General features: G+C 38.2%; 1 protein-coding gene across 1 annotated transcript; it reads right to left on the bottom strand.

Annotated features, from left to right (window-relative positions):
- Nucleotides 1-12,682: 12,682 nt before the first annotated feature.
- LOC126722512 (uncharacterized) lies at nucleotides 12,683-14,869 on the bottom strand (the record flags this gene model as incomplete). The annotated part of the gene is made up of 2 exons (XM_050425669.1): nucleotides 13,813-14,869; nucleotides 12,683-13,722 (listed from the first exon to the last, which is right to left on the bottom strand). Coding segments are annotated over exons 1-2 (2,097 nt in total), but the record flags the coding sequence as incomplete, so codon positions are not given.
- Between the last annotated feature and the right edge of the window lie 759 nt (nucleotides 14,870-15,628).

The raw sequence follows: 15,628 nt of genomic DNA, 5'->3' as shown, positions 1-15,628 counted from the left end.
TTTCCTCGCAACTTGTTCTGAAACATAAAATAAACATGCAACATAAATCATAGGAAATAAAAAAATTATATAATTAAAGAATAAACATTCTTCACCAAGAGGAAGGATAGTATAGGCAGATGAATGAAAGGAGTAATCAAACCTTAGGAATGGTTGGAATTCGTTTTGCATAGCATAAACCAGGAGTAGTAAAATTCTAAGTTTCCTTGCAACTTCCTATGAAACAGAAAATAAACAGGCAACATCAGTGCTAGGAAAACAAGAAAAATTATAAAATTAAACAATATAATTTTTTCACAACAATGAACGAAAGTATAGGCAGATGAAAGGAAGAAGTAATCAAACCTTAGGAAGTATAAACCTGGAGCATTAAGATTGTCAGTTTCCTTACAACTTGTTATGAAAAGGAAAACAAACATGCAATATCAATCATAGAAAAACAATCAAATTATATAATTAGACAACAAAATTTTTTGACAAAAAGGAACGAAAGTTTAGGCAGATTAAAGAAAGGAGTAATCAAACCTTAGGAATAGTTGGAATTCGTTTTGCAGAACGTAAACCAGGACCATTAAACTTATAAAGAAAAGTAAAATTGGAATAGATGGAGAACCTCTTCCTATATAAGATACATAAATAGCATTCATTGAAATATAGGGGAGCTGTATGTTAAGGTGGCTGAATCAGTGTGGTAACTAGGACCATGCACCGTTAGTTGAGTAGGAGAGGAACAATCTTGGGTTTTGATTATTGTAGAAGGAGAGGTGAACCTGAAAATACACGGGTGTGGGGGGAAAAATAAATAAAAAATGAGCATAGCTAACTTTCACCTAACTTCTATATGAAAGTGAGCGTAATTACAACTGATCCCAGTTAAATTTAGACAGATGGAGGAAAATTAGACACCAATTTCATATTTAAATTGGTGTCGTCCCCACATGAATCTAGACACATGACATTGGTAACAGTTATGACCTTCTTCATATAGTGTTTTTCTAGCCTATATTGACATGACAAGCCCTACTAACTTTTGATTGTAATGCTTGAACCATGAAATGAGGTTATAAATGTACCACAATAATGACCTTCTTTCTACCCCCACTAAATTCGTAGATTGAGTAAGCTATGAGTCGCAACGTCTCAATGTCAAATCGTAAAATGCGAAACAAGTTTGGATCTACTTCATCATGTGGATTATCAGAACCTCCAGCAGATCAACAACTACAGACATACACAGACTACTATGGAGGGAAATGGGTTGGAAAGAAGAGAGATTTCGTTAATATGCCAACATACATGTACGAGAGTCTTGGAAGCGTCGAACACATCATGGTCGGCAAACCCACAAAACTAAGTACAGATACAACCGCAATAGAGTTCACCGTAGCAGAACCACCATGGTCAACCCTATATGAGAAGAGGTGTGAGTTGGAGGTGTTTTGTCGATGGCACGAGTTACGAGTTCTTAAGGCACACTCAGCTGAGTTACCTAGAGATGAACCTGCCAACATACTTGCTCGTCTTAAACAAAAGAACAATCAAATGCAAAGGCAACTAGACCGTTTTCACGCAATCCAAAAGGCTAGGAAGCATCTAAAGGGGAAGGCGCAAGAGCGAGCCATGAAGTCTATTAATGAAATTATTGTGTTAGATGATGAAAGAAATATTTCAGACTTCTCAGATTCAAGCAATGATGACTTCTAGAAATTTTTACCTACAAACATTAGACGTTGTTGTTAATGTCTACACATTCTGTGCAATACAAAATGTTGTTCTTAACATCTGACAAATGATGATCATGTATGTTCAACTTTTGCAAATCTAAAGAGTAACTGTTCATTAGTTTTTGCAAAATTTAAATGAAATCAGTTTCTCATTTTTTACCTGCTGTTCTTTGTTGCTACATATGAAAATTTAAACTGAAATTTTCATACATTCTACAATACAGACTCTTCCAAACCACACACACCAACCACTCTTTCACAGAAAAACCATATGGTTCCTAAAGCAAGGACTTGCCGGAGTAGAGTGGGGCCCAATTAAGACCATCACCGTCAAGGTGTAAAAACACACATTTGTTCAAGATAATAACATGCGTGACATGAAACTGGTAATGTATTACATTGTTATGTTAGTATGTTGCAATGTTTTCAATGGATTGGCTAAGTGCATATGAAATCACTTGCTCATTCTTTCCTTGTTATTCTTTGTTGCTACATATGATTCTTGTGCTTTGGTTGGACAATGTCCTCTGCTTAGATATGTTGATGTTTCCAATATTCTCTCTGTGTAAATTGAAATGTTACCCACATAACACTCAACACCCAACTTAAATTTATTGCACATTATTTGTAGGAAAATTTAATAGATTCAATAAATATAGACTCATCCAAACCATACATACTAACCACACATATGATTCAATAATACGAATAATTCATATATATGACACCATGAGTCGTTGTATCATATACCCGTATCCGTGTATCTTAGTTCTGCTAGTGTACTACTTTATATAAATACATTACATACAGACTCATCCAAATCAGGCCAACCACTCATTCTGTCTTCCTCTTTATGTACAAGAAAGCTTTTTTGTAACAAACTTTTGTCTGACTTCATGTTTTATGGGCAAATCAGCTGAGGGATATGTTTCTATCATCTTCATATAAGTTTATTATTTCTATCTGATGATCTTCCAATTTACAGTTCTTATTGGGTGGATATTGAATCTTAGTGGTAGTCTTATCAAATATAAGAACATGGAAGCTTAAATTTCCTTCATATCCGAACACTAAAAAATAACCATAACAGATAGAATGGTATTCAACGAAATCCTGCCAACAATTACAAAACCAAATGTTGTTATCAATTTTCTTCAATCCCACTTGCCAAATACCACCATAGGGAGCAGTGAGTGTAGCTACCATGGATAGCTCAGCACTGTTAAACCCTGACCACAAGTACCCATCCACACTCACGTGAAAATACAGAGCATTCCTTCAAAGTTTATGCATTAATTTTGGGGGTGAGCTATCCACCATTTCTACTTATACACTTTGCAGTGCTGCATGTGCTGCTCAACAGTGTGTCACACTGTTGAACCCTGTCCAGTCATATCACCTACATGCACATCAATACACAGATATGCATCCTTTTGCAATGCACCATTTTCAAGGATGTAGAGCATCCTTGAAATGTTTATGATACATTTAACACAGCTTGGCACTGTCTTGTCAAGTCATGTCAGATGAAGCACAGGAATGCTAAATAGTCTTCACGTGGACCCTGTCTAGTCATATCACCTACACGCACGTCAATACACAAATATGCATCCTTTTTGCAATGCACCGGTTTCAAGGATGTAGAGCATTCCTGAAAAGTTTATGATACATTACACAACTCGGCACTGTCTCGTCAAGTCATGTCAAATGAGGCATAGGAATGCTGAATAGTTTTCGTTTGAACCCTGTCCAGTTATATCACCTACACGCATGTCAATACACAAATATGCATCCTTTTGCAATGCACCGTTTTCAAGGATGCAGAGCATCCTTGAAAAGTTTATGAAATATTTAATGCAACTCGGCACTGTCTCATCAAGTCATGTCAGATGAAGCATATGAATGCTAAATAGTCTTCACGTGAATAAACACACAACCTCCTTTACAGTACACATCACCAGCCTTCTACTGTAGCATAAGCTATAGCCATGTCAAACAGCTGCCTCAGCGAACCACGTGTACCAATAGGTGCCACTGTATAGCCAAGTCATGTTCGCAGTTTTGCTTGTGCTCCTCAACACCTCACTAAACAATACAATGTCGAGACATATCATCTTTATTCACGTGAATACTTACCCTTACATATAATCACATCCACATGAATACTTGCCCTTGCAAAACTCCTATATAAAGTCCCACTCTCATTTACATCTACCCTTGCAAAACTCCTATATAAAGTCTCACTCCCATTTACATCTACCCTTGCAAAACATCTACACATACCAATTAGAAGTCACATTTTCCAATGTCAATGCGCAATTGGATGCTACCTTGTTTTCCAGATAACTATAGGAGTGAGAGAGATTCCAACGAGAGGGAATACTATGCCAGACTGCGGTGGGAGTGGGACTTTCGTATGAATGAGTCCAATGGTCTGCACGATGATCTAGTGCGGCTCGGAGCGCCTCTTGTTGATCGTGTCTCACTCACACTATCATAACAAAACATGCACCAATATGAGTGTGCAATGACCAAAAAAAAAAAAAAAAGAATAATCTGATGATACTCCGTAGGTCCAGGTATCACATGCTATAGCCGGCGAAAAAACTGGCCGCCGCAACGAACTGGTAACTCACTCCGACGAAACGTAACAATGTCCTCAACTACGAGGACTACCTGTCAGAGTGAATGCCTATGTGGTATGTGTGTTATGTCTACGGTTAAGTTAATAATATTAGTAGCGTTAGTGTTCAATATGCAATGCATGCATATTGGTGACATCGTGTAAGTTATTTTAAGTTTTCTATGTTATGTTATAGGTGCTTATTGTTATGTTCTAGGTGCTTATTGAAAAACATCATCTGTGGGAATATTTAATTTTTATGCGTTCTATGGGAATAAACTAGATTACGAATAATGTGCATGGTCCTCACAATCAATAATAAGGTTTACATGGTACAAATGCAACAACAGTGACACACATACATTTAAAACATAGTTAACAAAAATAGTAAAATAACAAAGTCTAATTACACCATGACACGATTACTCTTCATCTGACATCTCCACGTCTGACTGATAAATGGGATCTACAAGAAGTGATTGCATGAATTGTGCGTGCTTGTACCACCCTCCCTCCACTGACTCTCGAATCTCGACTTGTGTCCGATATCGATTAAGATGTATCTTCATTCGATTATTTTCTTCTCTTATGCGGTTTAATGCTTTACGAAGTTCGTCAATCGTGTCTCTAGGCATTTGTGATATGAGTCGCCAAGGCACTGGCAACTTAAAACCAGCCAACTCATCATAAAACATTTGTTGTTCACGAAATAACCAATCCCACTCCTGTCTCATGGTATTGTGAACGTAAGCACTATTTCGCAGATTCGGATTGATTGGATAGCTGAACTCATCTTCCAATACCCAGCAACGACCCATAGCAGTGAACACATCGTGAGGCCTATAGAGTTGTGGGTTGCCAAAACCAGACATTGACATTGACATTTAATACAATAACATCAAATGATCAAGTTAATAGTGTGCATCAACTGTTGGTAAATAATGTAATGCTGCATAAGATGGTACATGACAGTGGCGGAGGTAGGATTTCAATTCTGGGGGGGCAAGCTTAGAAGTCAATATTAAAAAAAAAACAACTATGTTAAAAAAAAATAATAAAAACAACTATAAGTGTCATACAAAAACTAATTATACATAAACTATATTTAGACATTTTTTTTTTTGAAAGCCCTGTCAAACTTCATTCATTAAGAAAAGAAGAGTCAAAGTACAAGGCATCAAGTGCTGGTGGTGGAGTCTCTTCCAACCACACAACTTCCTCATCTAAAACATTAGCATATCTAGCTAGTGAATGGGCTACCGAATTGGCACTACGCCGAATACAATTAAAAGAGACATAATGAAGACCTGCTGCTAAGCGTCTAATATCATCATAAATCACACCCAAGCGCGACCTAGGTGTTAGACATTGCTCAAAGTGGTTCAAGTCAAGACTCAAGAATATACAAGCTGCAGGAAAAAAATTGAAATTATGTGATGCTCGACCAATCAAAGGATAAGGCTTGACCAATCGAAGATTGCAGAAAAATAATTTCTGTAGAATTTAAATCAGGCCCAAGCCCGCGAAAATGTTTAGGGCTTTAATCCAACACTTCTATGCAAAAAAGGAAAACCCTAGTTACGTTTTGAAGATTTTTGAAAGATTTGTGAGTTACTCCTGTGTAATTTGAGAGGTTCTATACCTTCTAACTCTACAAGTGTCTTCCAGAATAGGATCTACAATCAAGTGATGATGGAATCTAGTTGCTATAAAATCAACAAGCCGTGATTTGAAACCTTTGAGTGGGATCTCAAAGTCACAAACGTGAGAGTTTGTGCTCTGCAAATCTAAGAGAGGGGTCCGTAGATTCGGAGTTTGCACATGGTCGTGTAAGTAAGTTACTATGGTAGCAGTAGATTTAGGATTAAATCTTATTGTATAAATTTCAATTCTTTTCTAGTGGATTTGTTTTACCTTGAGGATAGCTAGATCAAATCCTCCCCAGGTTTTTACCCTAGGACAATTTGTTTCATTGGTTTTCCTGGGTGATTATATCGTTGTGTTCTTTATTTTTTTGCTACTGTGCATGATATGATCTATCTTTGTTTAACCTAGATCTCATAATTAACCTAAGTAATTACTTGAATAATATATTAGGTTAAAGAATCTATTTTAAGGGGGTCTAAACAAACAGACAGCGAGAATAGCGGCTAATTTGCTAGATATTGTTGTATGGATGAAGGATGTTCCACCATAAGTTTTTTCTATTGTTCAAACTGATTTAAGCCATTTTTTCAGAATAAAATAAGCGGTCTTCTTTCTCCCAAAAAAAAAATAAAAAAAAAAAAAAAGAAAAGAAAAGAAGACATGCAAGATATGGTAACTGTTTAAATGCCTGAACTTTTAAGAGGATTAAAATTGGCTTACTTTCATACTGTATTTTTCAACTGCAGAGGTTGAACTGAAAAACAACACCATTAATTTGCTGAGGCGAGAATTTTACACGCTAGACTCTTTTCACATGTTCTAACAGTAAATTAGAACCACTCATTTTGTTAACGCACATAAAAGCTTCTGTAAGGTTGAATTTATTTAACCATCTAATTGGCTTTATTCCATGCCAAATTTGCTTGTAATTCAGCATTTACTAACCCTGTATTTAGGTGGGTTTGTTGTAAGGGTAGTGAGTGAGATAGAGTGAAGATTGCTCAAGAGTGTGCAAGAAAACAGAGACTCGCGGCTAGGACTCGCGGGTGACTCGCGGCTGCAAGCCGCCAGAAGCAGCACACGTGCCAAGCATGCTGGAAGATGAACAGTCATGCTAGCTGGAGCACTACAGGACAAAACAGGACAACTGGCCATACGGTTAACTCGCGACTGGATCTCGCGACTTAGTCAAGCCGCGAGGTCAAGCCGCGAGCCACCCCTGTTTTGTAAAACCTGACGTTTCACATTCCTCTCCCACTTCAGTATAAATACCCCTTTTACCCACGATTGAAAGAGAGCTTCCAGAGAAAATTTTGAGAGAGAAACCCTAAAGAAAAACCAGATTGTTTCACCCACAATCTATACCTTAGAGTCTCTTCAAATTCCTCATCTCTCTTCCTCTCCATTGTCAAATCCTTGAGAGGCATTATACCAAACCTGGTTCTCACCATCATCATCACTGTGAGACAGTTGTTTGGATTTCTGGGAAGCAGTTAGGAAGGAACCAATCTTCATTGGTTGATGCTACGGTCTAGTAACGGAATCCGGAAAGCTAGAAAAGAAAAAGGTTCGGCGCAACCTCGTTGGAGCAAGAAGCTTGGAGGGCTTAGGTGCACTGGGTAGATTAGGCTTGGAGGGTCTATTGCTGTTCATGTATCCCAACTACATTTTCTAATGGATTATTGACCGCTTGGAGGGCGGCGGAGAGGTTTTACGCCGAAAGCTTCGGTTTCCTCTTCGATAACACATCGTGTGTTGTCCTTGTGTTTGCATCTTCCTTCCTCTCTATCTTTGCCTTTATATTATCTGCTGTGGATTTTATTCTGTTTTGGCTTAGATAGTTTTTAACCAATTTCATATTATACCATATGTTAAGTTTCCGCACACTAGTTGTTTGACATATTGCTTGAATTGGTTAAGTTGTAATTTGGGGGTCTAAACGTTCAAAGGTGTTTTGTACACGTTTTTGAACTTTCAATTGGTATCAGAGCAGGTACACTTGTTTTGGTTTTATTACCTAAGTGTGATCCTTGACCCCTTGTGTGTTTTTCCATGGATAATGCTTTGTATGCTTCTATGGATATTATTGATTGTAACATGCCATGTGTTTGTGAAAATGCCTCTATGAGTGTTAATCCTCATAATTGTGATGACATGTTACTTGAATCTATGGGTGTTGTTGACAAACTCTTGAAGAAAGGAGCTAAGAAGTTTCAAAAGAATTTAAGCAAATTAGTTTGTGAAAAGGATGATTTGATTGCTAAACTCAATGAATCCAACAAATTGGTTGAGAAATATAAGAATCTTGCTGAAATTTCTCTTGAAAAGCTGAAAGAGTTTGAATGTTTAAATAAGGACTTGGATGCTAAACTTGTTTTGTCTAACAAACTTGTTGATGATCTTAAATTTGAAAATGAATCTCTTAAGATGCAAGCCAAGTGTTTGATTGCTAAACCTATAGCTAAAATGGAAATATATATATATATATATATATGTTGCAATCATGTTGTGGTGCCCGATTTTGTGCCTATTGTGTGTTCTACCTCAAAGGACAAATCGGTGTACATTCCTCCACATAAAAGAAATCAAAAGGTGGAGAGAAAGGCTGTTAAGTCAAAGCCTCCGTTTAGGTCTCAACCTAAGGTTTTGAATGGATCTAAGTTTGTTCCAACTTGCCACCATTGCGGTGTGATCGGTCATATAAGACCTCAATGCTCTAAGTTTCATGCTTTTAAAAGAATCAAAAGAAAAGAAAAACTTGAGCTTTTTGGAAGTTGTGCTAAAAAGAGTAAACCGGTTTTGAGTGAAAATAGCATGTTGTTAAAGAAAATGTTTGATGCTCTTAACTCCTTGACTATGTGCATCTCCGGTTCTCATTCTTCCAACCCTCGTCTCACTTCTCTTGAGACACTCATTCCAAACAATCGTTCCGTTTGGATGAGGAAGGGTTCCTATGGTTGAGCCTTTGCTCCTTTGCTCCTTGATCTAATTCTTTCGATCTTTGTAGGACCCTTCATGCATTAGATGCTTCATTGTCATGCATTTGTGCATCATGCATATCTTTATATGCATTGTTTTGTTTTTGTTTTGATCTTACTTTTATGTCTTTGGTTTGTGTGTGTAAAAATCCAAAACCACATAAAAAGTAGAAAATCAAAAAGTTTGATCGACGTTGTTGAGTATTGTCTCAAAACTTGTTTTGCCTTGTACCTTTGTGCTAATGACTTTGTGCACTTACGAGCGTAACTTGTTCCTATGCACTCTTATCACTGTGGGAGAAATCTTGAAATCTATGTGATTGTTGTAAATAGATCTTCAAACTTGTCATGAATGATTAGTGAATGGTTATGTTGATCTTGAAACTTGCATAGACTTGTGTCTATATATCTTCCCACTCTTTATTTTTGTTTTTGCTAAGAAGAGCTCACCAAATGTAAATCTCCAAATGAAAAGAGATATTGAGCTGCAAAAGCCTGTCGCACATTCTAGTATTCGACTAGGAAAAAGGGTAAGCGACCTTATATTAAAGAGAATGTTTATTCAAAAAGCCAAAGGCTTGTTCATTAAAGTGAAATATCAAATATCACTCTCACAATGAGAGGTGATTGTCTCAAGAGATCAAAATGATCAAATGTTATGGAGTCAAATGTAAAGCTCCAAGATATGTTATCAAGTTTTGTGGGAGGTCATATATACATATTTCTATAATTGAGATGAATCACTTGATCTAGTGCTAATTGTGTATGCCTTGGTTGAATTGATCATTGAAGCTTCACATTAGACTAAGGACTATCTCATTGTTGATATCCACACACAACACACAAGTTTATGTTCAATAAATGCCATATTCATTTGTGTGATTGTACTTGATGAAATGTGTTTTCACATGCTCAATCTTTGTTAATTCAAGCGCAAAAAGATTTTTGAGTGTTTTAGGTGTTTTTGGAAAGTATTTTGTTAAAAAAAATCTGAAATTTTTCAAGAAACCCAGTTTTGCCCTGTTTTGGCGACTCAGTCGCGGGTAAGTCAAGTCGCGAGACTCAGTCGCGTCTTCGCGGGTCATTTTTGGCAACTTGTTCGCGAGTGGAAGATCCAGTCGCGAGGGTTACTCAGAGATTTTGGCGGCTCAGCTCGCGACTCTCTCGCGGGTAGACCTTCCAGTCGCGAAAAACACTTAGAAAAATTTTCAATCTTTTGTCTTTGAGTGTTTTGGCGGATTGAACTGGCGACTTTGTGGCGACTCACTCAGTCGCGAAAATCGCGTGTTTTGCATATTGAGGGTTATTTTCAAAGTTGTTTTCAAAAAATTTTCATTTTTCCCTCGTGCATCATTATCTTTGTTCGTTCCTTCATCTCTTGCCCTCGTTTCTCCTTGACCCTTTGTCTATTCCTGACAAAAAGGGGGAGAGTATACTCTAGAGAGTATACCGGAGTGTTTTGTCATTTCTATATGACTCTTATGCACATCCTTAGGGGAAGAAATTCTATTTCTCATGCACTTTTGTAGGGGGAGAGTTATTCCATAGGGGAGATGCATATACCAAGGGAGAGAAGACATTGAGATCATAAGAAAACTTTGTTCTGTTTATTTTCTTGTTGGCTTTATGGTGCTTTGAGTTATACTTTGTAGTTCTCATCGCATCATGTCTTTGTTTTGAACATGCTTATATCCCTATGCTATTGTGCTCCTTTGAATGCATGTTCAGATGATCATTTGCTTTGCTATGTGATCATCATAGTCATTTCTATTTGACTGTTTTGGTGTATGATCAAGTTGCTCACATGTTTCACATCATATTTACTTGATCGCAATTTACTTATTACATTATACTTGTCCTTTTATTACTTGCTTTACCTTGAGGGTCTAATGTGTTTTGTGCAAGTGTTTCAGGTTACAAGTATATATGTTCCAAGTGCATCACAGCTTCTCATCACTTTGAAGGGGAGAAACTTTATACACTTTTAGTTTATATTGTTCAAGTTTATATTCAGTTATATTGTGTTTGTACCCATGTGCTTTTGTAAGCTTTTAGGGTTAATGTTTTATACATAGTTTGTAGGCTATATGGTTTGTACCTTGCTTAGTGCAGCCTTTATGCTATGTTGAAATCAGTACTTCAATCTAAATGTTCTGCATTTTGGTTTATGTACTGTCACTCTTGTGCCCTTGTAGGATTGTTCCTAGATGCATATACCTTGTGTGTTATGCATTGGTTGAGTGTTGAGCATACAAGTGTCTTGTCTTGTGCTTGTTAACTTGTATGTCCTTGTGTTCATTCCAAGTGTGAATGAGCACTGTGATCACTACCTTGTGGTGTTCACTTGGTTGATCAAGCCATGGTTTGTTTTTTAACTCCATCTTTGCTTGATCACATATTGCTTGTTTCATATGCATTTATAATTTTCTGCTTACAATGATCATGGTGTATTGTTGTGTTTCAGGAGTATTATGTTCATATGATTCAAGTGCTTCACAGCTTCTAGAGTTAGGTGTGTGTGAGTTTTGTTCAACTGTTCCCAACTCACATGTTAAGTCTAAAGTCTGTTTTAGGGTTTTGTCACGGAATAGCCAAAGGGGGAGATTGTAAGGTTGAATTTATTCAACCATCTAATTGGCTTTATTCCGTGCCAAATTTGCTTGTAATTCAGCATTTAGTAACCCTGTATTTAGGTGGGTTTGTTGTAAGGGTAGTGAGTGAGATAGAGTGAAGATTGCTCAAGAGTGTGCAAGAAAACAGAGACTCGCGACTGGGACTCGCGGGTGACTCACGGCTGCAAGCCGCCAGAAGCAGCACACGTGCCAAGCATGCTGGAAGATGAACAGTCATGCTAGCTGGAGCACTACAGGACAAAACAGGACAACTGGCCATACGGTTAACTCGCGACTGGATCTCGCGACTTAGTCAAGCCGCGAGGTCAAGCCGCGAGCCACCCCTGTTTTGTAAAACCTGACGTTTCACATTCCTCTCCCACTCCAGTATAAATACCCCTTTTACCCACGATTGAAAGAGAGCTTCCAGAGAGAATTTTGAAAGAGAAACCCTAAAGAAAAACCAGATTGTTTCACCCACAATCTATACCTTAGAGTCTCTTCAAATTCCTCATCTCTCTTCCTCTCCATTGTCAAATCCTTTAGAGGCATTATACCAAACCTGGTTCTCACCATCATCATCACTGTGAGACAGTTGTTTGGATTTCTGGGAAGCAGTTAGGAAGGAACCAATCTTCATTGGTTGATGCTACGGTCTAGTAGCGGAATCCGGGAAGCTAGAAAAGAAAAAGGTTCGGCGCAACCTCGTTGGAGCAAGAAGCTTGGAGGGCTTAGGTGCACTGGGTAGATTAGGCTTGGAGGGTCTATTGCTGTTCATGTATCCCAACTACATTTTCTAGTGGATTATTGACCGCTTGGAGGGCGGCGGAGAGGTTTTACGCCGAGGGCTTCGGTTTCCTCTTCGATAACACATCGTGTGTTGTCCTTGTGTTTGCATCTTCCTTCCTCTCTATCTTTGCCTTTATATTATCTGCTGTGGATTTTATTCTGTTTTGGCTTAGATAGTTTTTAACCAATTTCATATTATAGCATATGTTAAGTTTCCGCACACTAGTTGTTTGACATATTGCTTGAATTGGTTAAGTTGTAATTTGGGGGTCTAAACGTTCAAAGGTGTTTTGTACACGTTTTTGAACTCTTAGAATAAATCAAAATATCATCAATGAGCACAATGACAAATCGGTCCAAGTACTCATGAAATACCCTATTCATCAAATCCATAAAAGCAGCAGGGGCATTAGTTAATCCAAACGGCATCACCAAAAATTCATAATGACCATATCTAGTCCAAAAGGCCGTCTTTGGTATATCCTCACCCTTAATCTTCAACTGATGGTAACCAGAATGAAGATCAATCTTAGAAAAGACTTGTGCTCCTTGCAACTGATCAAATAGGTCATCGATACGAGGCAAAGGATATTTATTCCTTATGGTGACTCTATTAAGCTCACGATAATCAATACATAATCTCATAGATCCATCCTTTTTCTTGACAAATAAAACTGGAGCTCCCCAAGGCGAGGCACTAGGGCGAATAAACCCTTTGTCCAACAATTCTACCAATTGCTCCTTAAGTTCTTTCAACTCTGAGGGTGCCATTCTATATGGTGCCTTAGAAATAGGTGCAGTGCCAGGAAGGAGATCAATAGAGAACTCAATCTCACGATCCGGGGGCAACCCAGGTAGATCATCAGGAAAAACATCTGAAAACTCCCTCACAATGGGAATGTCTCCTATCTCCGATTCTCCACTTTGTAACTCCACTACACTAGCAAGGAATCCTTGGCATCCCTTTCTAAGCAAGCGGTTTGCTTGTATGCATGATATCACACAAGGCATAAAAGGCAAACATGAAGCCTTAAATAGAAATTCTGATTCACCTGGAGGCCTAAACACCACCTCTTTCTCAAAACAATGCACACTAGCATGGTAAGAAGCCAACCAATCCATGCCCAAAATGACATCAAAATCATGCATATCTAACAACACCAAATCAGCCAATAACTCTCTACCCTCAATACAAATAATACAAGACTTAAGCACAAGATTAGTCATTAAAGTATCACCAACAGGGGTAGAAACCGATAACTCAAAATCAAGTAGTTCAGGGCTCTTTTCATGATTTTTAGCAAATGCACAAGAAACAAAAGAATGCGTAGAACCAGGATCAAAAAGAACTTTAGCATGTGCAAAGAACAAAGGAAGTATACCTGCCACCACTGTATCCGTGGCCTGAGCATCCTAAGTAGTCAAGGCATACACTCTACCTTGCACCTTCTTCCCATTGTCATTACCCTTTGCAACTTGAGATGAGGAAGAGGAACCCGAGCCCTTAGAACTTGGGCAATCTCTAGCAAAGTGTTCGGGTTGCTTACAAGTAAAGCAAATCTTGACTCCATCACAATTTTGTCCATCATGAAGTTTACCACAACGAGAGCAAGATTTCTTATCACCAGACTGAGGATAGGCATTCTTGCTATGCCTAGAAGATTGTCCTCTATTACCCGAGTTTTTAAAGAATCCTTTCTTATGCCCTTGACCCTTATCGTGTTGAGAATGAAAGGGCCCTTGGTTCTTTTCACTCTCCTTGGAACTGGGGTTGTACTTAAAGTCTTCTTCAAGACTCATTGCCCGCTTCACAGCCTCAGTAAAAGTATCCACTCCAGAGGCTATAATGAGAGGGCGAATCCTACCATCAAGGCCCTCCCGAAACTTTTTCACTTTCTTGGACTCATCCGGAATCAAGTAAGGAGCAAAGCGAGAGAGCTCAATAAACTTAGCAACATACTCCTCCACTGTCATAGCCCCCTGAACCAAATCAGAAAATTCTCTTGCTTTACGGTCCCTCACTACATCGGGGAAGTATGTCCTATTGAAAACTTCCTTAAACTTCTCCCAAGTAATGGGAGTGCCCCTTCCCAACTCCGAACTCAACAATGGCTCAGTGCTTGACCACCATCTATCAGTAGAACCCTGAAGAGCATAAGTGGCATACAACACCTTCTGAGCATCAATACATTCAAGGGCTCTCAGTAATTTTTCCATCTTTAGCAGCCAATTCTCTGCTGCCATAGGATCAGGTCCCCCATCAAAAGTTGGAGGGTTTTGCTTACGAAACTCCGTAAAAAGGCAATCCCCCCTCCTACGTTCACCACCTTGGACGGCTCTAGCAATCCTAGCATAAATCCTGTCTGCCACCTCATCAATCTCGCCACCATCAGGAGTGACAGATCTCTCATGCTCTTGGCATTGCCTATGGCCATGCTCTGGAGTTGTAACCTCATCCACATGCCTTACTTTACGTGCTTTCTTTTTAGGAGGCATAATGTACCAAGGTACTTATACCTATACCCAAGAAACAAGCAAGTAAATCACAAGGCAACATAGAAGGTTAACATAGAAAAGATAGGTAAGGAAAAAGAATAGCAGGCGGAAGCTGAAACAAAGGAACAAAATAAAGAATTCATCAAACCCCTAATGCTCTGACTTAAATCAAAATTAATTCCTATTTTCAAAGTCTACAGAATCATAACCTAAGCTCTGATACCATAACTGTCACGCCCCAAACCCCAAAGGGTCCAAAGTATGAGAGAAACGTCTCAAGTACTTGTAAATTTTTTCCTTTTTGACAATTCAATCCACATAATTATTATCAAGTGCCAACAACAAGAATTATCATAATCATCCCATAGAATATACTTTCAGAGTAAGTCAAAGCTCTAAGCATTAATTACAAGGACCATAGGCCACAAAAGAATAGAGGTCTGAAAACAACAATTACATAACAACAGCTTGTCCCATCAGTGGAAATACAGTCATAATCACTATAATATACAAAAGAATGAGTCAAGCCTAGTCTAAGATGTACACCATCTAACATATCCATTACACAAAAATTCAGCCTCCATCAATAGTTAGTCTAACTACTATTAGCCACCAAAAAGCTGTCTCAAAAGATTGTTACCTACTCTGAAAAGTTATAAAAATAATAGAATGAGACAAAGCCCAGTAAGTAGCACAATAATGGGGGTGGGGGAAATGTAAGTTTCATCTTCAATAATAATAATATGACAAGAATGATTA

This window comes from Quercus robur, chromosome 4 (genome assembly GCF_932294415.1).
Source record: "Quercus robur chromosome 4, dhQueRobu3.1, whole genome shotgun sequence".
NCBI lineage: Eukaryota > Viridiplantae > Streptophyta > Magnoliopsida > Fagales > Fagaceae > Quercus > Quercus robur.
The sequence above is the reverse complement of the archived record's forward strand: the minus strand, read 5'-3'. Positions and strand labels throughout refer to the sequence as shown.